Below are 23,153 nucleotides of genomic sequence, written 5' to 3'. Positions count from 1 at the left end.
GATGGGTGGAGATGCCAAAATGTATTTTTCTGAAGAGTAGCCCGTAACTTTTGCCCTGTTGGAAATAACCCATCACAATATAAACGTTTTTTGTTCCATATAGTGTCCTGTAGTAGGAAAGACCACAAAAAGTCCTAAGAAAAATTTATTTTTTGAGTTTCGACCCATATAAGGATGGGTGGACATGGGTGGAGATGGGTGGAGATGCCAAAATGTATTTTTTTAAAGAGTAGCCGGTAACTTTTGCCCTGTTGGAAATAACCCATCACAATATTAACGTTTTTTGTTCCATATAGTGTCCTGTAGTAGGAAAGACCAGAAAAAGTCCTGAGAAAAATTTATTTTTTGAGTTTCGACCCATATAAGGATGGATTGACATGGGTGGAGATCGGTGGAGATGCCAAAATGTATTTTTCTGAAGAGTAGCCCGTAACTTTTGCCCTGTTGGAAATAACCCATCACAATATTAACGTTTTTTGTTCCATATAGTGTCCTGTAGTAGGAAAGACCACAAAAAGTCCTGAGAAAAATTTATTTTTTGAGTTTCGACCCATATAAGGATGGGTGGACATCGGTGGAGATGGGTGGAGATGCCAAAATGTATTTTTTTGAAGAGTAGCCCGTAACTTTTGCCCTGTTGGAAATAACCCATCACAATATTAACGTTTTTTGTTCCATATAGTGTCCTGTAGTAGGAAAGACCACAAAAAGTCCTGAGAAAAATTTATTTTTTGAGTTTCGACCCATATAAGGATGGGTGGACATGGGTGGAGATGGGTGGAGATGCCAAAATGTATTTTTCTGAAGAGTAGCCTGTAACTTTTGCCCTGTTGGAAATAACCCATCACAATATAAACGTTTTTTGTTCCATATAGTGTCCTGTAGTAGGAAAGACCACAAAAAGTCCTGAGAAAAATTTATTTTTTGAGTTTCGACCCACATAAGGATGGGTGGACATGGGTGGAGATGGGTGGAGATGCCAAAATGTATTTTTCTGAAGAGTAGCCTGTAACTTTTGCCCTGTTGGAAATAACCCATCACAATATAAACGTTTTTTGTTCCATATAGTGTCCTGTAGTAGGAAAGACCACAAAAAGTCCTGAGAAAAATTTATTTTTTGAGTTTCGACCCATATAAGGATGGGTGGACATGGGTGGAGATGCCAAAATGTATATTTTTGAAGAGTAGCCCGTAACTTTTGCCCTGTTGGAAATAACCCATCACAATATAAACGTTTTTTGTTCCATATAGTGTCCTGTAGTAGGAAAGACCACAAAAAGTCCTAAGAAAAATTTATTTTTTGAGTTTCGACCCATATAAGGATGGGTGGACATGGGTGGAGATGGGTGGAGATGCCAAAATGTATTTTTCTGAAGAGTAGCCCGTAACTTTTGCCCTGTTGGAAATAACCCATCACAATATAAACGTTTTTTGTTCCATATAGTGTCCTGTAGTAGAAAAGACCACAAAAAGTCCTAAGAAAAATTTATTTTTTGAGTTTCGACCCATATAAGGATGGGTGGACATGGGTGGAGATGGGTGGAGATGCCAAAATGTATTTTTTTGAAGAGTAGCCCGTAACTTTTGCCCTGTTGGAAATAACTCATCACAATATAAACGTTTTTTGTTCCATATAGTGTCCTGTAGTAGGAAAGACCACAAGAAGTCCTGAGAAAAATTTATTTTTTGAGTTTCGACCCATATAAGGATGGGTGGACATGGGTGGAGATGGGTGGAGATGCCAAAATGTATTTTTTTGAAGAGTAGCCCGTAACTTTTGCCCTGTTGGAAATAACCCATCACAATATTAACGTTTTTTGTTTCATATAGTGTCCTGTAGTAGGAAAGACCACAAAAAGTCCTGAGAAAAATTTATTTTTTGAGTTTCGACCCATATAAGGATGGGTGGACATGGGTGGAGATGGGTGGAGATGCCAAAATGTATTTTTCTGAAGAGTAGCCTGTAACTTTTGCCCTGTTGGAAATAACCCATCACAATATAAACGTTTTTTGTTCCATATAGTGTCCTGTAGTAGGAAAGACCAGAAAAAGTCCTGAGAAAAATTTATTTTTTGAGTTTCGACCCATATAAGGATGGGTGGACATGGGTGGAGATGGGTGGAGATGCCAAAATGTATTTTTTTGAAGAGTAGCCCGTAACTTTTGCCCTGTTGGAAATAACCCATCACAATATTAACGTTTTTTGTTCCATATAGTGTCTTGTAGTAGGAAAGACCAGAAAAAGTCCTGAGAAAAATTTATTTTTTGAGTTTCGACCCATATAAGGATGGGTGGACATGGGTGGAGATGGGTGGAGATGCCAAAATGTATTTTTCTGAAGAGTAGCCTGTAACTTTTGCCCTGTTGGAAATAACCCATCACTATATAAACGTTTTTTGTTCCATATAGTGTCCTGTAGTAGGAAAGACCACAAAAAGTCCTGAGAAAAATTTATTTTCTGAGTTTCGACCCATATAAGGATGGGTGGACATGGGTGGAGATGGGTGGAGATGCCAAAATGTATTTTTTGAAGAGTAGCCCGTAACTTTTGCCCTGTTGGAAATAACCCATCACAATATAAACGTTTTTTGTTCCATATAGTGTCCTGTAGTAGGAAAGACCAGAAAAAGTCCTGAGAAAAATTTATTTTTTGAGTTTCGACCCATATAAGGATGGGTGGACATGGGTGGAGATGGGTGGAGATGCCAAAATGTATTTTTCTGAAGAGTAGCCCGTAACTTTTGCCCGGTTGGAAATAACCGATCACAATATTAACGTTTTTTGTTCCATATAGTGTCCTGTAGTAGGAAAGACCACAAAAAGTCCTGAGAAAAATTTATTTTCTGAGTTTCGACCCATATAAGGATGGGTGGACATGGGTGGAGATGGGTGGAGATGCCAAAATGTATTTTTCTGAAGAGTAGCCCGTAACTTTTGCCCTGTTGGAAATAACCCATCACAATATTAACGTTTTTTGTTCCATATAGTGTCCTGTAGTAGGAAAGACCAGAAAAAGTCCTGAGAAAAATTTATTTTTTGAGTTTCGACCCATATAAGGATGGGTGGACATGGGTGGAGATCGGTGGAGATGCCAAAATGTATTTTTCTGAAGAGTAGCCCGTAACTTTTGCCCTGTTGGAAATAACCCATCACAATATAAGCGTTTTTTGTTCCATATAGTGTCCTGTAGTAGGAAAGACCACAAAAAGTCCTGAGAAAAATTTATTTTTTGAGTTTCGACCCATATAAGGATGGGTGGACATGGGTGGAGATGGGTGGAAATGCCAAAATGTATTTTTCTGAAGAGTAGCCCGTAACTTTTGCCCTGTTGGAAATAACCCATCACAATATTAACGTTTTTTGTTCCATATAGTGTCCTGTAGTAGGAAAGACCAGAAAAAGTCCTGAGAAAAATTTATTTTTTGAGTTTCGACCCATATAAGGATGGGTGGACATGGGTGGAGATCGGTGGAGATGCCAAAATGTATTTTTCTGAAGAGTAGCCCGTAACTTTTGCCCTGTTGGAAATAACCCATCACAATATAAACGTTTTTTGTTCCATATAGTGTCCTGTAGTAGGAAAGACCACAAAAAGTCCTGAGAAAAATTTATTTTTTGAGTTTCGACCCATATAAGGATGGGTGGACATGGGTGGAGATGGGTGGAGATGCCAAAATGTATTTTTCTGAAGAGTAGCCCGTAACTTTTGCCCGGTTGGAAATAACCGATCACAATATTAACGTTTTTTGTTCCATATAGTGTCCTGTAGTAGGAAAGACCACAAAAAGTCCTGAGAAAAATTTATTTTTTGAGTTTCGACCCATATAAGGATGGGTGGACATGGGTGGAGATGGGTGGAGATGCCAAAATGTATTTTTCTGAAGAGTAGCCCGTAACTTTTGCCCTGTTGGAAATAACTCATCACAATATATACGGTTTTTTTTCCATATAGTGTCCTGTAGTAGGAAAGACCACAAAAAGTCCTGAGAAAAATTTATTTTTTGAGTTTTGACCCATATAAGGACGGGTGGACATGGGTGGAGATGGGTGGAGATGCCAAAATGTATTTTTCTGAAGAGTAGCCCGTAACTTTTGCCCTGTTGGAAATAACCCATCACAATATAAACGTTTTTTGTTCCATATAGTGTCTTGTAGTAGGAAAGACCAGAAAAAGTCCTGAGAAAAATTTATTTTTTGAGTTTCGACCCATATAAGGATGGGTGGACATGGGTGGAGATGGGTGGAGATGCCAAAATGTATTTTTTTAAAGAGTAGCCGGTAACTTTTGCCCTGTTGGAAATAACCCATCACAATATTAACGTTTTTTGTTCCATATAGTGTCCTGTAGTAGGAAAGACCAGAAAAAGTCCTGAGAAAAATTTATTTTTTGAGTTTCGACCCATATAAGGATGGGTTGACATGGGTGGAGATGGGTGGAGATGCCAAAATGTATTTTTCTGAAGAGTAGCCCGTAACTTTTGCCCTGTTGGAAATAACCCATCACAATATTAACGTTTTTTGTTCCATATAGTGTCCTGTAGTAGGAAAGACCACAAAAAGTCCTGAGAAAAATTTATTTTTTGAGTTTTGACCCATATAAGGATGGGTGGACATGGGTGGAGATGGGTGGAGATGCCAAAATGTATTTTTTTGAAGAGTAGCCCGTAACTTTTGCCCTGTTGGAAATAACCCATCACAATATAAACGTTTTTTGTTCCATATAGTGTCCTGTAGTAGGAAAGACCACAAAAAGTCCTAAGAAAAATTTATTTTTTGAGTTTCGACCCATATAAGGATGGGTGGACATGGGTGGAGATGGGTGGAGATGCCAAAATGTATTTTTCTGAAGAGTAGCCCGTAACTTTTGCCCTGTTGGAAATAACCCATCACAATATAAACGTTTTTTGTTCCATATAGTGTCCTGTAGTAGAAAAGACCACAAAAAGTCCTAAGAAAAATTTATTTTTTGAGTTTCGACCCATATAAGGATGGGTGGACATGGGTGGAGATGGGTGGAGATGCCAAAATGTATTTTTTTGAAGAGTAGCCCGTAACTTTTGCCCTGTTGGAAATAACTCATCACAATATAAACGTTTTTTGTTCCATATAGTGTCCTGTAGTAGGAAAGACCACAAGAAGTCCTGAGAAAAATTTATTTTTTGAGTTTCGACCCATATAAGGATGGGTGGACATGGGTGGAGATGGGTGGAGATGCCAAAATGTATTTTTTTGAAGAGTAGCCCGTAACTTTTGCCCTGTTGGAAATAACCCATCACAATATTAACGTTTTTTGTTTCATATAGTGTCCTGTAGTAGGAAAGACCACAAAAAGTCCTGAGAAAAATTTATTTTTTGAGTTTCGACCCATATAAGGATGGGTGGACATGGGTGGAGATGGGTGGAGATGCCAAAATGTATTTTTCTGAAGAGTAGCCCGTAACTTTTGCCCTGTTGGAAATAACCCATCACAATATAAACGTTTTTTGTTCCATATAGTGTCCTGTAGTAGGAAAGACCACAAGAAGTCCTGAGAAAAATTTATTTTTTGAGTTTCGACCCATATAAGGATGGGTGGACATGGGTGGAGATGCCAAAATGTATATTTTTGAAGAGTAGCCCGTAACTTTTGCCCTGTTGGAAATAACCCATCACAATATAAACGTTTTTTGTTCCATATAGTGTCCTGTAGTAGGAAAGACCACAAAAAGTCCTAAGAAAAATTTATTTTTTGAGTTTCGACCCATATAAGGATGGGTGGACATGGGTGGAGATGGGTGGAGATGCCAAAATGTATTTTTCTGAAGAGTAGCCCGTAACTTTTGCACTGTTGGAAATAACTCATCACAATATATACGGTTTTTTCTCCATATAGTGTCCTGTAGTAGGAAAGACCACAAAAAGTCCTGAGAAAAATTTATTTTTTGAGTTTTGACCCATATAAGGACGGGTGGACATGGGTGGAGATCGGTGGAGATGCCAAAATGTATTTTTCTGAAGAGTAGCCCGTAACTTTTGCCCTGTTGGAAATAATCCATCACAATATAAACGTTTTTTGTTCCATATAGTGTCTTGTAGTAGGAAAGACCAGAAAAAGTCCTGAGAAAAATTTATTTTTTGAGTTTCGACCCATATAAGGATGGGTGGACATCGGTGGAGATGGGTGGAGATGCCAAAATGTATTTTTCTGAAGAGTAGCCCGTAACTTTTGCCCTGTTGGAAATAACCCATCACAATATAAACGTTTTTTGTTCCATATAGTGTCTTGTAGTAGGAAAGACCAGAAAAAGTCCTGAGAAAAATTTATTTTTTGAGTTTCGACCCATATAAGGATGGGTGGACATGGGTGGAGATGGGTGGAGATGCCAAAATGTATTTTTTTAAAGAGTAGCCGGTAACTTTTGCCCTGTTGGAAATAACCCATCACAATATAAACGTTTTTTGTTCCATATAGTGTCCTGTAGTAGGAAAGACCACAAAAAGTCCTGAGAAAAATTTATTTTTTGAGTTTCGACCCATATAAGGATGGGTGAACATGGGTGGAGATGGGTGGAGATGCCAAAATGTATTTTTCTGAAGAGTAGCCCGTAACTTTTGCCCTGTTGGAAATAACCCATCACAATATAAACGTTTTTTGTTCCATATAGTGTCCTGTAGTAGGAAAGACCAGAAAAAGTCCTGAGAAAAATTTATTTTTTGAGTTTCGACCCACATAAGGATGGGTGGACATGGGTGGAGATGGGTGGAGATGCCAAAATGTATTTTTCTGAAGAGTAGCCTGTAACTTTTGCCCTGTTGGAAATAACCCATCACAATATAAACGTTTTTTGTTCCATATAGTGTCCTGTAGTAGGAAAGACCACAAAAAGTCCTGAGAAAAATTTATTTTTTGAGTTTCGACCCATATAAGGATGGGTGGACATGGGTGGAGATGGGTGGAGATGCCAAAATGTATTTTTCTGAAGAGTAGCCCGTAACTTTTGCCCTGTTGGAAATAACCCATCACAATATAAACGTTTTTTGTTCCATATAGTGTCCTGTAGTAGGAAAGACCACAAGAAGTCCTGAGAAAAATTTATTTTTTGAGTTTCGACCCATATAAGGATGGGTGGACATGGGTGGAGATGCCAAAATGTATATTTTTGAAGAGTAGCCCGTAACTTTTGCCCTGTTGGAAATAACCCATCACAATATAAACGTTTTTTGTTCCATATAGTGTCCTGTAGTAGGAAAGACCACAAAAAGTCCTGAGAAAAATTTATTTTCTGAGTTTCGACCCATATAAGGATGGGTGGACATGGGTGGAGATGGGTGGAGATGCCAAAATGTATTTTTTTGAAGAGTAGCCCGTAACTTTTGCCCTGTTGGAAATAACCCATCACAATATAAACGTTTTTTGTTCCATATAGTGTCCTGTAGTAGGAAAGACCACAAAAAGTCCTGAGAAAAATTTATTTTCTGAGTTTCGACCCATATAAGGATGGGTGGACATGGGTGGAGATGGGTGGAGATGCCAAAATGTATTTTTTTGAAGAGTAGCCCGTAACTTTTGCCCTGTTGGAAATAACCCATCACAATATAAACGTTTTTTGTTCCATATAGTGTCCTGTAGTAGGAAAGACCAGAAAAAGTCCTGAGAAAAATTTATTTTTTGAGTTTCGACCCATATAAGGATGGGTGGACATGGGTGGAGATGGGTGGAGATGCCAAAATGTATTTTTCTGAAGAGTAGCCCGTAACTTTTGCCCTGTTGGAAATAACCCATCACAATATAAACGTTTTTTGTTCCATATAGTGTCCTGTTGTAGGAAAGACCACAAAAAGTCCTGAGAAAAATTTATTTTCTGAGTTTCGACCCATATAAGGATGGGTGGACATGGGTGGAGATCGGTGGAGATGCCAAAATGTATTTTTTTGAAGAGTAGCCCGTAACTTTTGCCCTGTTGGAAATAACCCATCACAATATAAACGTTTTTTGTTCCATATAGTGTCCTGTAGTAGGAAAGACCACAAAAAGTCTTGAGAAAAATTTATTTTCTGAGTTTCGACCCATATAAGGATGGGTGGACATGGGTGGAGATGGATGGAGATGCCAAAATGTATTTTTCTGAAGAGTAGCCCTTAACTTTTGCCCTGTTGGAAATAACCCATCACAATATAAACGTTTTTTGTTCCATATAGTGTCCTGTAGTAGGAAAGACCAGAAAAAGTCCTGAGAAAAATTTATTTTTTGAGTTTCGACCCATATAAGGATGGGTGGACATGGGTGGAGATGGGTGGAGATGCCAAAATGTATTTTTCTGAAGAGTAGCCCGTAACTTTTGCCCTGTTGGAAATAACCCATCACAATATAAACGTTTTTTGTTCCATATAGTGTCCTGTTGTAGGAAAGACCACAAAAAGTCCTGAGAAAAATTTATTTTCTGAGTTTCGACCCATATAAGGATGGGTGGACATGGGTGGAGATCGGTGGAGATGCCAAAATGTATTTTTTTGAAGAGTAGCCCGTAACTTTTGCCCTGTTGGAAATAACCCATCACAATATAAACGTTTTTTGTTCCATATAGTGTCCTGTAGTAGGAAAGACCACAAAAAGTCTTGAGAAAAATTTATTTTCTGAGTTTCGACCCATATAAGGATGGGTGGACATGGGTGGAGATGGGTGGAGATGCCAAAATGTATTTTTCTGAAGAGTAGCCCTTAACTTTTGCCCTGTTGGAAATAACCCATCACAATATAAACGATTTTTGTTCCATATAGTGTCCTGTAGTAGGAAAGACCACAAAAAGTCCTGAGAAAAATTTATTTTTTGAGTTTCGACCCATATAAGGATGGGTGGACATGGGTGGAGATGCCAAAATGTATTTTTTTGAAGAGTAGCCCGTAACTTTTGCCCTGTTGGAAATAACTCATCACGATATAAACGTTTTTTGTTCCATATAGTGTCCTGTAGTAGGAAAGACCACAAGAAGTCCTGAGAAAAATTTATTTTTTGAGTTTCGACCCATATAAGGATGGGTGGACATGGGTGGAGATGGGTGGAGATGCCAAAATGTAGTTTTCTGAAGAGTAGCCTGTAACTTTTGCCCTGTTGGAAATAACCCATCACAATATAAACGTTTTTTGTTCCATATAGTGTCCTGTAGTAGGAAAGACCACAAAAAGTCCTGAGAAAAATTTATTTTTTGAGTTTCGACCCATATAAGGATGGGTGGACATGGGTGGAGATCGGTGGAGATGCCAAAATGTATTTTTCTGAAGAGTAGCCCGTAACTTTTGCCCTGTTGGAAATAACCCTTCACAATATCAACGTTTTTTGTTCCATATAGTGTCCTGTAGTAGGAAAGACCACAAAAAGTCCTGAGAAAAATTTATTTTTTGAGTTTCGACCCATATAAGGATGGGTGGAGATGGGTGGAGATTGGTGGAAATGGATAATATTGATTCTTTATGAAGCCTGGCCTATAACTTTCCTTCTGCTGGGAATAACTTATCATAAAATAAACGTTTCTTGTTTATCATAGTAGCCTCTAATTAGAAACACTCAAAAAAGTCCACAACCAAATCTACTTTTTGAGTTCAGATCCATAAATTGTTATATTGACATATTGTCAATAGGTTAAAATTTTAAGTTTATTATATTTAAGGTTTATTATGTTTTATGTTAAAATTATATACTATACTTTGTAATTATTGTATTTTTTTGGATGGTCGCAAGTAGTTTCGACTACATGGTCAATAAAATAAATAAATTATAATAATAATAATAAAGGGGTGGGTGGACATGGGTGGAGATGGATTGATAATCTTCGATGAATAGTGGCCTGTAACTTTTTTTCTGCTGGGAGAAACTCATTTCAATATAAACTTTTTTTGTTTATTATAGTGGCCTCTAGTTAGAAACACTAAAAAAAATCGAAAGAAAAATTTGTTTTTTGCGCATGCGCACAGAAAAGTGGGAGAACATTTAGCACATAAAACATCTATAGTGGGAGTAAAAACCGACGACTCACGAGGTGCATTCTCTTGGTGGGATGACAATACGTGTTTTGTTGTGATTCAATGCTTTTTAAAACACCGCGATTTTTTTTGTAGAGTTTATTCTTAAACACCCCTAACCTGTTGTCGAATGAATAATGTGTTCAGAAAACAAGTCACCTCACATATTTCAATTTCTAAATTTTGTAAAATTTATAGTTTAAGTCTTGTAATAATGTAAACAAATCATACATTGATATTTCACTATCATCAGTTTTATAGTTATACATTATTACTAATTCGTTAAAGCATACTGTTTTTTATTATGGGGCATTATATTAAAAGTAAGGTTTTTCAATACTTTTTTTATTAACCACTATTATATATTCTTTTATTTTTATTTAGAAAACTTCAATAATAATGAAAATTACATTTTTATTTATTCTCTTGTCTGTGGGCTCATAGGAATTTCTTTATTTTTATTTGGTTTTTTTCCTATTAATTATTACAATGAAAACAATAAACCTACAGCATCTATGGACGATCTGCCAACACATATCAATAATATTCCGTACGTATACTATCAATAATATTTATTACTATTCGTGATAACAACAAATATTAATCATTAACTCGATATTTTTTCATTTTCAGCCTCAAACCAAATACTTTTTATAAACCACTTGTTAAAAAGTTGATAATAATGGTTATTGACGCATTTAGATGGGATTTCGTTTTTAATATAAATGAAAAATACAATAAAACAATGTTTTCAACACATAAATTATTAAATAATAATTTAGGTTCTATTTTTCGGGTTAAAGTTAATATTCCAACAGTAACAATGCCAAGAATTAAGGTATCATTGTTCATCATTTATTATTTAATTATCAATTAATATAATCTACCATTTATTAAATTATTATTGTTATTAACTCATTATTAGTCGATTACTACAGGTACTGTGTCAAATTTTATAGATGTTGTTTTTAATCTCGGTGAAACACGCGTTTCAACTGATAATATACTCTTACAAGCCAAAAAACATAATCATAAATTAATATTTTATGGTGATGATACATGGCTTCAAATGTATAATGATATATTCTTCCGGCATAAGGGAACTTCGTCATTCTTAGTTTCTGATTTTATTCAAGTTTGTACAAAATATATTGCATATTATTTTTACTATTATTAATCATGTTCTTTGTAAATAAAATATACTTTATTTTTAGGTTGATAACAATGTTACTCAATATATTGATTATGAATTAAATAAATCTAATGATTGGTCAATAATGATTCTTCATTATTTAGGTCTTGACCATATTGGGCATGTCTATGGTCCTAATAACCCGTTAATTAAAGTTAAACTTGAGGAAATGGATAAAATTATTGATGAAATATCAACTAAAATTATACAATGGGTAATATATTATACACTTAATTTATTAAACAACAATACTTAATAGGGTTTTTCTTACATAATTATTATTTTATTGGAAATACATTACAATAGAACAAACAAAGTAGAGAATCATTATTTATAATATGTGGGGATCACGGTATGAAAAATTCTGGAGGACATGGTGGAGCAACCCCAGAGGAAACTTTGGTTCCTTTAATAGCTATTAGTGGCACTTCTCATTACACTGATAATAATAATAATAATAACTTATTATATGACACTTTTAATCAAATAGACCAAATTGATATAACAGCTACTTTATCTGTAATGCTCGGAATTCCATTGCCATCCTCAAACATCGGAAGTGTTTCTTTAAACATGATTATTAATAATTACAATCTTTCATTCGAAAATCAACTCTACATTCTTTATTACAATGCTAAACAAGTATTTAATAATTTTAAAACTCTATCAAACTACAATTACAAACGTATGTATTACTTGCATTATTATTATCATTTATATATTTATATATATTTTTTTTTTTTTGTACAATTAATTACATGAAATTTTTTTTTTTTTATTAGAATGTTATTTTGATTATTTAAAAGCTATCGAGTTACATTCAAAATGGATAAATACAACTGAAAAACTTAATAGTTATAATAATATGAATAATGAGAATGAATTTAATCATGTTAATGACATAATTCATTTATATGTAAATTCATTGCAAGAAATGAAAAATTTACTCATTCAAAGTATGGTCCACTATAATATTATCTTAATGAGTATTGCTGTTGCTTTAATATTTCAAGTTAGTTAATAAAACTTAAATATTTTATATTAATATACACATATATATATATATATTATAAAATAATAACATTATTTCTATTTATTAGGTTTTCATAATAATTTTTACTTCTTTCAACGTTGAAAATAATATAAAATTTTCATTTAAAAAATTTTTATATACATGGACATTTTTTGTTATTTTTTCATATTTGTTAAATTATTCATTACAAAATTTTATTGATGATAATAATGAAGAATCATCAGAAATAACCAATCTTTCAGTAGCTAATATTATTATGATATTCATATTATTTAATACAAATAGCTATTTAATATCTATACGACTTGATTTTTTTAATATTGATTTTAACAATTTAAATTTTTTATTTTTACTGGCTACAATATTACACGCTTCAAGTTTAGGCAGCAGTAGTTTTATAGAAGAAGAACATCAAACGTGGTATTTTTATTGGGCAACATTCATTGTTTTTATATTTATTTATTATATTAAAAAAAGATTTATTAATTTTTATTATACAAATAATGTAATTACTACTATCAACGACACTGGAAAAATTTTGTTTTTATTAATAACACATCGATTATTAAGAAAATTAAATAGCACTGGTAATAAGTATGCTCATCAACCGGATATTAACGGATGGCTGAAGGCATTAAATCAACAATCTAACATTTATATGACGTTTATTTTATTAATTGGTAATTTTTTTTTTATTAACTACTAAACTAATAAATTTTAAATAATCAACCGAATTCAATTATATATACATAATTAATTAATCATTTTTGTTTTTTTTTTTTTTTTTTCAGCTCTTGGATTATTACTTTTTATTCTCACATTCAAATTAGATAATAATGAAAAATATAAACGATTACACCAACGAACTAAATTTATTTTTTATTCATTTTTTTTAATATGCGTATATTTTCGACATGCTTCGGAACAGAATCTATTAAAACTGCCTTTTTATCCTGAATCTAGGTAAATAATTTTTATATTTTAATATAATAAATTATTAATCAAAATATTTATTCAATTTTCAGAGGAATATATGAAGTTAATGTATTTTGGATTGTTTGTACCATTTATTTAATATATTCTATAAAAAATATTATTTACTGCTCAACAAATACAATTCACAATTTAATAAACCGGTTTATATATTTATTAATTGAATATTGGATACTAGTATCTGCAATTTTACATCGACCTTACAATATCATATTATTACCAATTCAACTACTAACTCAAATAATTATTTATGATTTTTTTAAAATTTATGATAATAAAAAAAATATTTCATCAATAACCTACATAAGTTATTGTATTGGCAATGTATTTTATTTTTATCAGGTATTAAAATTTTTTTTTCACCAAACAATTTTATACAATTTAACATTATTTTAATTGTTAAATCTATCGAAAATATAAATATCAATGTAATTTAATTAAATTTATTTATTTTATAGGGTAATTCAAATAGTTTAGCAACTATTGATGTTGCTGTAAGCTGTGTTGGCTTACAAACATATATATTTTACATTGCTGGATTATTTGTATGTATAAATACTTTTTCTTCTACAGTATTAGCATATTTAATGTTAATATATTATCAAAGTAGTACATCCGAGGAAATCACTGATAATAATAATATCACGTAAGCAAAATAAATTCTGAAGCATATAATTAATTACAACAAATACAGGGTGTTAATTTAATTATATATTTATTTTTTCTTTTTATTTACAGCAGTATCTGTCAGAAATTGTTCCTTATAAATCGTCAGTATGCGCTATTAAAATTATTTTCACTAATTGTATATACAATAATTATAAGTATTGAAAGGTATCATTTATTTGTATGGTCAGTTTTTGCACCAAAATTATTATACGAAGCCGTACACTGTGCAATAATATTTGTTGCTATTTTTATAATTCATATTTTGATAATGTCAATTAAAATAATAAAAAAAAATATGAATATATGTTTTTAAAACAAATTAATGCGATTAAAAGACACTCATTGCAATTATATTTCAATGACAATAAATATTTTAATATACATATATATTTCGATTAGCTATTATCAATATTTTGAACATAATATAAAAATATTTCATTTTTAATGCTAATAATAATAATAATTCTCAATCACTCATTGTACATTATATGTATATTTAATACATCTAAGATTATTTTTATATTGTTAACTACTTAAATTTTTAAATGCTTGTTATTCTAATAATTATAAAAAATTTAGTCTCACAAATATATTTAAAAATTGAATAACATACGAAAAAAAATGAATAATAGTAATAATAATAACAACAATAATAGCTAAAGTAATATAAATTTTATTATTTTATCCGATGACTAAATTTGTATTATAAATTTTAAATTTACTCTTTCGTATTGAGTATTTTAACATTTTATATTAATTATTGACAGAATTTTCTCTCATTTTAATAATTGTGTACAATATATTTTTAAATGTACAATACTTACTGATCATGTAAAAATGATAATATTATTATTATTATTATTATTAATATTAATATACGCAGGGTTTTGTATTTGGCATTAAACTGTAAACATGGTATTGAATAATGTATTTACATTTATTATGTTTTTTAAAATTAAAAAGGTGAATTCATTCCGAGTTTTGTACCAAATTCTAATCGTGCCCTCTTTTGATATCGCACATTTGCTCTAAAATTATTTTATTTAAATTTAATAAATATTTTAATTTTTTTGTTATTTATTTATTAGTAATACTTACTTAATTTCTTGCCATTTTACAAGCTCATTTATTATAAAAACTATCGGAATAGATATTAAAAAATATAATGGCAATTGAATTGGAAATTTTGAATTTTTTTGTTGTTCTTCTTTCAATAAATTATACAATGTGTTACCAGAAAATAGAGCTTGTAATCCTAAACTATGATAATTATTGTTAATAATAACTTATAATTATTTTATAAATAATATATTTTCAATTTTTTTTTTTTCAATTAAATATACTTACACAATAACTATATTACAAAACCAAAATAAATTATTAAATGGCAATCTTCGAAAAATTAAATATTCTCTATGGACAAAACCTGATGAAATTGTTACTGAAATAATATAAATATACTTATTAACATATAATATAAAACAATAGTATTGTCAAATTCATATAATCATTTTTTATGTACATACCAAAATGTAAAACTATTAACGTTAACGAAAAATGCTGCATCATAAATATAATATTTGGCTGAGAATTCCATCCACCCCAACTAACATCACTATTATTAACTTCAGGATAAATATAAAAACATTCTCTATTAATTGTTGGTGTTGCTGTTGTTTTTATTGTATAAAATGGACATAAAAATAGGTAAAAAACCATTTGTGACAATACAAGTGTTATTATTGTTGGCAAAAATTTACTACCATAGCACCAAATAACAAAAAAAGCTACCTAAAAAAACGAAAAAAAAAATTTAATAATAATGATAATAAAACAAATTTTGTAATTTAATGATACCTCGCCATTAATGACACACTGATTTTTTCCTGTAGCCCTTTGCATAATTGTAGGATCTGTTGGTGTGGCCATTATTGACATAGATAAAAGTGGAATAATTAAACAAATTAACCACATTACTTGACTTATTGAAAGTAAAGGTGGTAGTAATAAAAATACTGATAACGCTTGGGCAAAAGAAAGTGTCACAACACAACAAAGCCAAAATTGAACACAATTCCATAAGCACCTCATGTAATCTCTGGCCTATAATTATGATCAAACAAAAATAAATAAAATATCATGTATATATGTTTATTAATTTTATTGCATTTTTATAATTAATTAACTTACCTCCATTACAAGATGAAATAAAGCTATTGGATCTTCGCGTTTTAGACTTAGAGAACAAGCTATTGAGTTAAGAGCACGACTTAAATCTACTGGTGATGGACCTTGATAATCATGAGTATTCATCATTACAGGAACTTTTTGACAAACTTGTGGATACAAAGGTTCAACTGCAACTCTATAATTATTATTATTGTTTATATAGATTAACAAATAAATTTTAAAAAATGATTGATGTCAGAAAATGTAAAAGTTAATTAAGAAATAGTTAAAAAAACTTTTAACAGCGAGACATGGAATTTTTTTAGCGAAAATCAAATAAATTTTTTTACCCAGCATCTGCTTGCATAAATATTGGCATATTTTCAGCATTAGCTGATGAACCAAGTACACAAACAACTTCACCATAATCTTGCATAATATGTAACATTTCCCGAGTTACAGTTGTATTACAATCAGTGAATAACGATACTAATAAAGGTACATTGTCAACCATTTCAATATGCGGACGAATTTTATCTATTCCTCTTGGTAATTTTGCCTACAATATTTTTATTATTATTATTATTATTATTATTGTTATTTTTATTAAACTAATTTACTTACTCTATTAGATAAATCAAAATTAACTGGAGCACTCTGTTCAGTACTATCAGTAAGACAGCTTAGTGATCTCCAAGCTTCATGCCCAGATCCTAAATCAACACTTTGAACCAGTACACTGTCCTCACTTCTAATTATATCATGTTCCCTAAAAAAATACATTTTAACTTTTATTATTAATAATTAATATTTTTAAATAATACTTAAGTAATAATTATTACAAATTTTTATGTTTATTCTAATCCCACTTGAGATGAAATTATTATAACTTTCATGACATAAAAATCGTAAATAATAAAATTTTAAGTATTTTTATTACAAACCTGTGACTCATTGCACTTTTTGTATGTAAAACAGGCTCTGGGTTCCATTCTGTAGTTTCTTCCTCGAATTTGACAGTAGTATAATCTGTATTTATTGCACTTGGTGCAGACATACTAATTGCCCGACTTACATCCAAATTAGAACTGTAAAATTTTTATTTAACCAATAATAATAATAATAAAGTTATGAAACAATAACATAGAGCAATAAATAGCTTGAAAATAACAATTAAAATAAATTTTATTGAACTTGATTTCGATATCAAGTATTTATTATTGTTAACAAAATAATAATGAATATGAATATGAATATGAATATAAATATTAAATTCCTCGGTAGGTGAAATATTTAATAACATACCGAGGACATACACGATTAAGCAATACGCTGGTCTCCTCGTTCATCATGCAGGAATCAGTATTATACTGATTAAATTTGTCAGAAGACGTTGGTGAGGACATAGCAGCTGCTTGGCTCACCCAACATCCTACTGGGCTCTCTGACCTATTGTCATTTTGTTAGTTACATCATGTACACATACATACCCACTTAAAATATACAATTTTAAGATTAAAATATATTATATTATTATATACTCCAAACAATTAAATTGTTAATTTAACAATCAAAAAATAAAGTTATTATATTAAATTATCAAGCAAATAATAAAACTCAACAACCATAAATTATTAAAATTAACATTATTATTATTATTATTTTAATAGAATATAACTTTGAACTTTGTTAATTTTCCTTTTATAATTTATATGCGTCAATTAAATTATCTACATCTAACATAAAATACGGAAATTTATTGAAAAAATGTTATTAATAATAATAATAATACTAATAATTTACCGATAGATATCAAAAAACTAATTGTTTTTTTTTTTAATTAATAATTAAAGCCCAAAAGCATAAGTGATATCAAAAAATTAATTATCCAACTGTACATAATACAATATAACATAATATGATATTATGTAAGTCAAGAAGTAGATATCGAAAAAAAAAAAAAAATAATAATAATAATAAATAAAAAAATAAACGTTTAACTTTTAGTGTAAAAAATTATTATTATTATTATTTTATTTTAATTTTGTTTTATTAATTAAATGAATTATGATAAAATGAACGAGAGTTAATAATACCTAGCTCTTTCGCTGAGTAATGAAATATGGCAATTCCATCCACTCTCAAGACCCATCTTCTCTGAGAATACACGCGAACGTAATTCATTTTCCTTGCTGAAGTGAACAAATCTTATACACGCCCTTTCTAATTGTTCAATCAATTGGACCTAATAATATACCATTGTTATGGTTGTCATTGTCAGTGACCAATATAATTAATAAATTATTTCAATTAATAACAAAGTATGATAATATATTATATTTTTAATTACTATTAATATTTTTTGCAAGCATCAGTTAGACAATATTACTTCTATTAATTAAAAATATTGATAATGATAATTATAGTAAAATACAAACCATGTCCGCTTGAGCTTGATACTGCATTGTTACCATTCCAATAAATATTTGATTACATTGCATTTCAAAACAACTATCAATATCATTAATTTCTTCATCTTTATTTTCTGTACAAAGTAATGAATCTATGATAAAAAGTAATCCATAAATATTTAAATATTATTTTATTATTATTGTTATTGTTATAAAATAAAATATTTACCTGTAGAATGAAATTGTCCTAACAATCCTTTAACACGTGGATCTAAAACATTTCGAAAATCCCATGGTAACGGTGTTGGACTTCTGTGAGGAGCGTATAAATGTTTACTATCAGATGGAAGTTCTAAATATATATTTGATAATTTATTGTTGACGTTGTGAATCAGTGGTCTGTATGCAAACGCAGTACAGTACGATGTTAAACTTGTTCGCTGATAAAAATCTTGGATTTTTTTTCTACATATTTTAATAATAAAATCAAAAATAAGGATAAATTAAATCAAAATAAAATAAAAACTATAAATTATATAGAATTAATTATATTAAGATAAATGAAGTATATATATATATAATTTTAAACCTGTCAGATGCAGTTAATGGACAAAGATCATGACCATCCCAAAATTCAATACACGAATCCAATATAATATCAGCAGTACCTTGGGTTAATAGTTGTAAACTACCACCTGTACGTTCTTTCATAACAACTGCTACCATATGGGGAAAAGGAAATTTAAGTTTTGTTGCGATACTTAATGATCTAGCAAATTTAATATCACGTCTAACCATTTCTGGCTGCTAAAATAATTATTAACGTTAATTATTTAATTAATATCTAATGCTATCTTCTTGTTAATAAAATATACATACAACATGTCGAAAAGTTGAAAGCTGTTGTTCTAATTGAAAAATTTCCTGAGCTTGTTCTTGAAATCCAATTTGTTTGGCAAGCTCACATAAACATCTGTTGAAATATATAATTTTTAAAAATCCATAAATTAAAAAATGAATACATAAAAAAATATTAATAATACGACAAATTAATGAAAGTAAAGTAGTATTGGCTAAGATTTATTTACAGAGTTCGAGGTTCACTCACCGAAAGAATATGAATCTAAGTATAATAAAAATAATACTAATAATAGTAAGAAAGATTTAAAATATCTAGTTAAAAAGAGTTTACAAGTAGATTAATAAATAAATTAATAATAATATTAATATTAATATTAATAATAATAATAATAATAACAATAATAATAATAATAATAGTAGTAATAATAATAATTATTATTATAATTAAGTGACATAATTTAACTGACCCCGTCTTTCCAATGTTTTCAGATTCCTCGACGATTAAATTCGTTCGCCTCGAACTTTGCATTATTGTATCTTTCTCGTGTGAATCAATTTTATCGTTGTTGCTGTTGTAGCTGACAAATTTATTATTCAACACAATTAAAGTTGTAAAACCATTACTAAATTTAATCGTTTACAAACATGATTATTTATAATTGTTTAGTCTTTTTTCATTAAATTATGTTTTTTAAAATATTTATTTTATTATTTATCATAATAATCATATAGTGGCAATAAATAAACATATATATATATTATATTACTAATTTAAAATACCTTCTGTTAATAACTGGTACTAAATTTTCATTATAAAGAGCTTCACAGGTAATGTGACAACAGAATTGAGTATAATGTTCTTGAGTTTCCATATTACAGGTATTTAAAAGTATTGCCAGACCCAGAGGCTTCAAGGAATTCAAATGATGCCTCCATGAGGGATCATCAAATTGAAGACGAAATGGTAACGCATGGTCATGAGTTAAATCAAGAACTTCAGCTACTGATATTTGTAATATCATATATTTTTAATAATACTAATTAATCATCTATTATAATGACAATTTAGAAAATAATAAAATTTTACCATGGTGATTGTAAGAAGTTCGTTGACTTTGTTGTTGTTGTTGTTGTTGTTGTTGTTGTTGTTCTTGTTGTTGCTGCTCAATTACAGGTGGTGGTTCTGTTGTTGTTGCTGTTCGAGGTGATTCTGAAGGTTTGTCAAGACTAATAGAACTAAAATTGAATATATATAAAATTTTTTAATTAAAATATCAAAATTTTATAATTAAAAAAAAAATAAAAACATGATTTTTGTATTACCTAGATGTACGAGAAACAGCATTGGCATTACGTAAAAAAAAAACTTTTTCAGCGGTCGGATTGGCCCAAGATAATATTCCTTTTTTATCAATGCAACATAATGCCGTAACTGACCCGAGTACGTGAAGAATACTTGCTGAACGTGACATCATAAATTCTCTACCAAAAACTATTGCAAAAAAATACTCGGCCAATTCTGACCAATTATAAACAACCTCAGGATTATTAGGTCCTGCTATGTCTGTATCGTCAAATGGATCAACTAACTATTGTTATATGAAATAATAAATATAACACATTAACAATAGTAATATATTTCAATAATTTATAAATAATAATAATAGTAAACCAACCGAAATTTTACTTGATGATTGATAAAGTTGAAATAAAGCTTTAAATCTTGCCATTCCAAAGCAATTTAAAAAAATCCAAAATACAGGAAAAATAATTGGCAATAACGGAAGTGTAACTGCAACTGGTTGCAATAAATATAACTCAGTCCAATGGCCAGTACCAGCATACTTGTGAAAATATAAATGTCGTAATAAATTTATTAGTAAGACAATTATTAAAAGAATAGGATAAACCAATTGTTCAATGCAACAAATCATAAGAAGATGACGTTTACGATTATGATACGTAACCGGTCGATCAAGGGCCTGATCTAAAGCCATTCGTAAATTTATCAAATAAGGAGTTTCCTTTAATATGTAGATTTGATTTTTTAGTGGAATTCTTGGTTGTGGTGATGTAAATATATCATTTGTATTGTGATTAACATTAGGACTGTAGATTTCTTTGGCATGCAAAGCTGGTCCATTTGGATCCTTAAAAAATAATAAAAATACAATAAATAACAAATATATAGTAATAATGAATAATATATAAATTCAATAAATTACATTGTACGGAATACAATATCCAGGTACTTGTTGACCAGGTTTAATTACAATAACATCACCAGTAACCAATAAAGCCCATGGTAAATTGACGATTGCATTATCCCGATAAGTCCATTGTAGAGTTACGCAAGGTGACAATGGAGTACAAAGATGTGGAAAATTTTCAGGTTTCCATTTGCATAATGATTGTGCAGCTATATAATAACATTAATAATAATAATTCATAAAATCACATCAAAATAGTAATAATATTTTTTTTAAATTAATATTTAAAAAATAATGATTTTTTATACTTGATTATACCATTTATTTTTGTTAAAAGAATTTTAATTCTGTGAGGTATTTCATTATGACGTAAAATATTGTCAGAAATCACTAAAATAAAATTTAGTACAACAAGACAACAAACAATTAATCCTTCATATGGCAGTGATGAATAACTCCTGCAAAAGTAATAATAGTAATAATAATAATAATAATAATAATAAAAATTAATTAATTAATTTACCTTAGTTCATGGGTATTAAAATAGGCAATTATTAAAGTAATAGCATTAATAAACAATGCAACAGCTGATGTCCAACAAAGTGTAGTGTATTGACTTTTATGGTGTAGTGTATCTTTTAGCCAATCTCGATATTTTCTATCAAAAATATATTATTATAAAAATATATGTATGTATACATATATATTGTATTTTTTTCTACTAGTGACGAAAAAAAAAAAAAAAAAAAAAAAAAAAAAAACTCACTTATTTTTATAATAATCATCTTGATATTCAATTAAAACACGTTCTATTTCATCATGAAGAATATTCAAAGCCTCTTTATTTGTTAGTCCTAATTTATTTTCCATTTTACACTGATGATCTGAATTTTGCGCATCTCTTGAAACAATATTTGAAGCATCCCCTCCAGAATTATCTCCTAGCATTTCTCAACAGAAAAGTGGATAAACATCATTAGGCTCAAAAGTTATTTTTGTATACAAATTTTAATAATAATAATAATAACTATTAGGACTATTATTAATTTACAAAAAAAAAGAAAAAAAGAAACACGATTAAAGCTTTGAAATGAAACTGATAACATATTTATATAAATAATACTATTTATATTTTATAATGAAATTTACATAAAGTATTTAAATAGAAATTATGTAAAAGTTTGGTAAAAGAAAAAAAAATCAGATGTAGATAAATTTACCTACAGATATTAATATTATATTTGTTATAATATAATATCAAATTAATAATCATTTAAAAGATATAGTAATCATTGTTACAATAAACGTTTCCAAAAATTAAATTTCTGTTAGTTATTGTAATTACATTTTTACGTCACTTCTCAAAATTATATATATCATGTTTTCTTGATTTCCATTACAATAGATTACAATGTAACTGGAGAAAATCATGAAATGAGTAATGAAAAACTTACAGAAAAAAAAAAAAAAAAAAAAGAAAAAGAAAAATACGAGACAACTTGCAAGTATACCGGGAATTCATTATGAAATAGATAATGCGAAGTTGGCTACAGAATTTTTGTAACTTTTGCCAGTTGGTATGAGTTAGTCTTAATTGCTGGTGAACTATAGCTAATTAG

The 23,153-nt window shown here is 29.8% G+C and overlaps 2 protein-coding genes across 13 annotated transcripts; one reads left to right on the top strand and one right to left on the bottom strand.

Moving 5' to 3' along the window:
• The first annotated feature begins 9,986 nt into the window (after window positions 1-9,986).
• LOC130666694 (GPI ethanolamine phosphate transferase 2) lies at window positions 9,987-14,377 on the top strand. 4 transcript variants are annotated; one of them, XM_057467905.1, is made up of 12 exons: window positions 9,987-10,319; window positions 10,381-10,546; window positions 10,630-10,834; window positions 10,922-11,131; window positions 11,211-11,402; window positions 11,495-11,873; window positions 11,971-12,200; window positions 12,289-12,901; window positions 13,013-13,184; window positions 13,247-13,556; window positions 13,673-13,860; window positions 13,956-14,377. In XM_057467905.1, the coding sequence occupies exons 1-12, from the start codon at window positions 10,301-10,303 to the stop codon at window positions 14,194-14,196; spliced, it is 2,925 nt and encodes a 974-aa protein (XP_057323888.1). In that variant the 5' UTR covers window positions 9,987-10,300; the 3' UTR covers window positions 14,197-14,377. The 4 variants fall into 4 exon arrangements, with proteins under 4 accessions (XP_057323888.1, XP_057323887.1, XP_057323889.1 ...); XM_057467904.1 differs by having other exon boundaries at window positions 9,989-10,319; window positions 13,953-14,377; XM_057467906.1 differs by lacking the exons at window positions 9,987-10,319; window positions 10,381-10,546 and having other exon boundaries at window positions 10,696-10,834; window positions 10,935-11,131; window positions 13,953-14,377.
• Window positions 14,378-14,551: 174 nt separating this feature from the next.
• On the bottom strand, window positions 14,552-22,975 carry LOC130666690 (transmembrane protein 94). 9 transcript variants are annotated; one of them, XM_057467893.1, is made up of 25 exons: window positions 22,755-22,966; window positions 22,301-22,484; window positions 22,058-22,192; window positions 21,853-21,992; window positions 21,550-21,743; window positions 21,001-21,474; window positions 20,648-20,913; window positions 20,412-20,560; window positions 20,105-20,324; window positions 19,792-19,902; window positions 19,343-19,436; window positions 19,053-19,270; window positions 18,693-18,928; window positions 18,491-18,615; window positions 18,149-18,297; window positions 17,358-17,501; window positions 16,997-17,140; window positions 16,677-16,821; window positions 16,403-16,611; window positions 16,074-16,248; window positions 15,741-15,986; window positions 15,410-15,674; window positions 15,231-15,324; window positions 14,982-15,143; window positions 14,552-14,911 (listed from the first exon to the last, which is right to left on the bottom strand). In XM_057467893.1, the coding sequence occupies exons 2-25, from the start codon at window positions 22,480-22,482 to the stop codon at window positions 14,839-14,841; spliced, it is 4,350 nt and encodes a 1,449-aa protein (XP_057323876.1). In that variant the 5' UTR covers window positions 22,483-22,484; window positions 22,755-22,966; the 3' UTR covers window positions 14,552-14,838. The 9 variants fall into 9 exon arrangements, with proteins under 9 accessions (XP_057323876.1, XP_057323879.1, XP_057323874.1 ...); XM_057467896.1 differs by having other exon boundaries at window positions 14,553-14,911; window positions 20,105-20,327; window positions 22,301-22,475; window positions 22,880-22,975; XM_057467891.1 differs by having other exon boundaries at window positions 14,553-14,911; window positions 20,105-20,327; window positions 22,755-22,965.
• Between the last annotated feature and the right edge of the window lie 178 nt (window positions 22,976-23,153).

The sequence above is a fragment of the Microplitis mediator genome, chromosome 4, assembly GCF_029852145.1.
Source record: "Microplitis mediator isolate UGA2020A chromosome 4, iyMicMedi2.1, whole genome shotgun sequence".
In the NCBI taxonomy this organism is placed as follows: Eukaryota; Metazoa; Arthropoda; class Insecta; order Hymenoptera; family Braconidae; genus Microplitis; species Microplitis mediator.
Note: the sequence above shows the minus strand (reverse complement) of the source record. Positions and strands in the feature narration are given on the sequence as shown.

Excerpts from the sequence above, each read along its gene's own strand:
- LOC130666694 (XM_057467904.1), top strand. Across the intron at positions 11,874-11,970 it reads ATCAAACTACAATTACAAAC|AATGTTATTTTGATTATTTA; the intron begins GTATGTATTACT and ends TTTTTTTATTAG. Across the intron at positions 13,185-13,246 it reads CCTTTTTATCCTGAATCTAG|AGGAATATATGAAGTTAATG; the intron begins GTAAATAATTTT and ends TTCAATTTTCAG.
- LOC130666690 (XM_057467891.1), bottom strand. The coding sequence starts at position 22,482 with ATGCTAGGAGATAATTCTGGAGGGGATGCTTCAAATATTGTTTCAAGA. Across the intron at positions 20,914-21,000 it reads AATCATCAAGTAAAATTTCG|TTAGTTGATCCATTTGACGA; the intron begins GTTGGTTTACTA and ends ATATAACAATAG. Across the intron at positions 16,249-16,402 it reads TTTATGCAAGCAGATGCTGG|AGTTGCAGTTGAACCTTTGT; the intron begins GTAAAAAAATTT and ends TAATAATTATAG.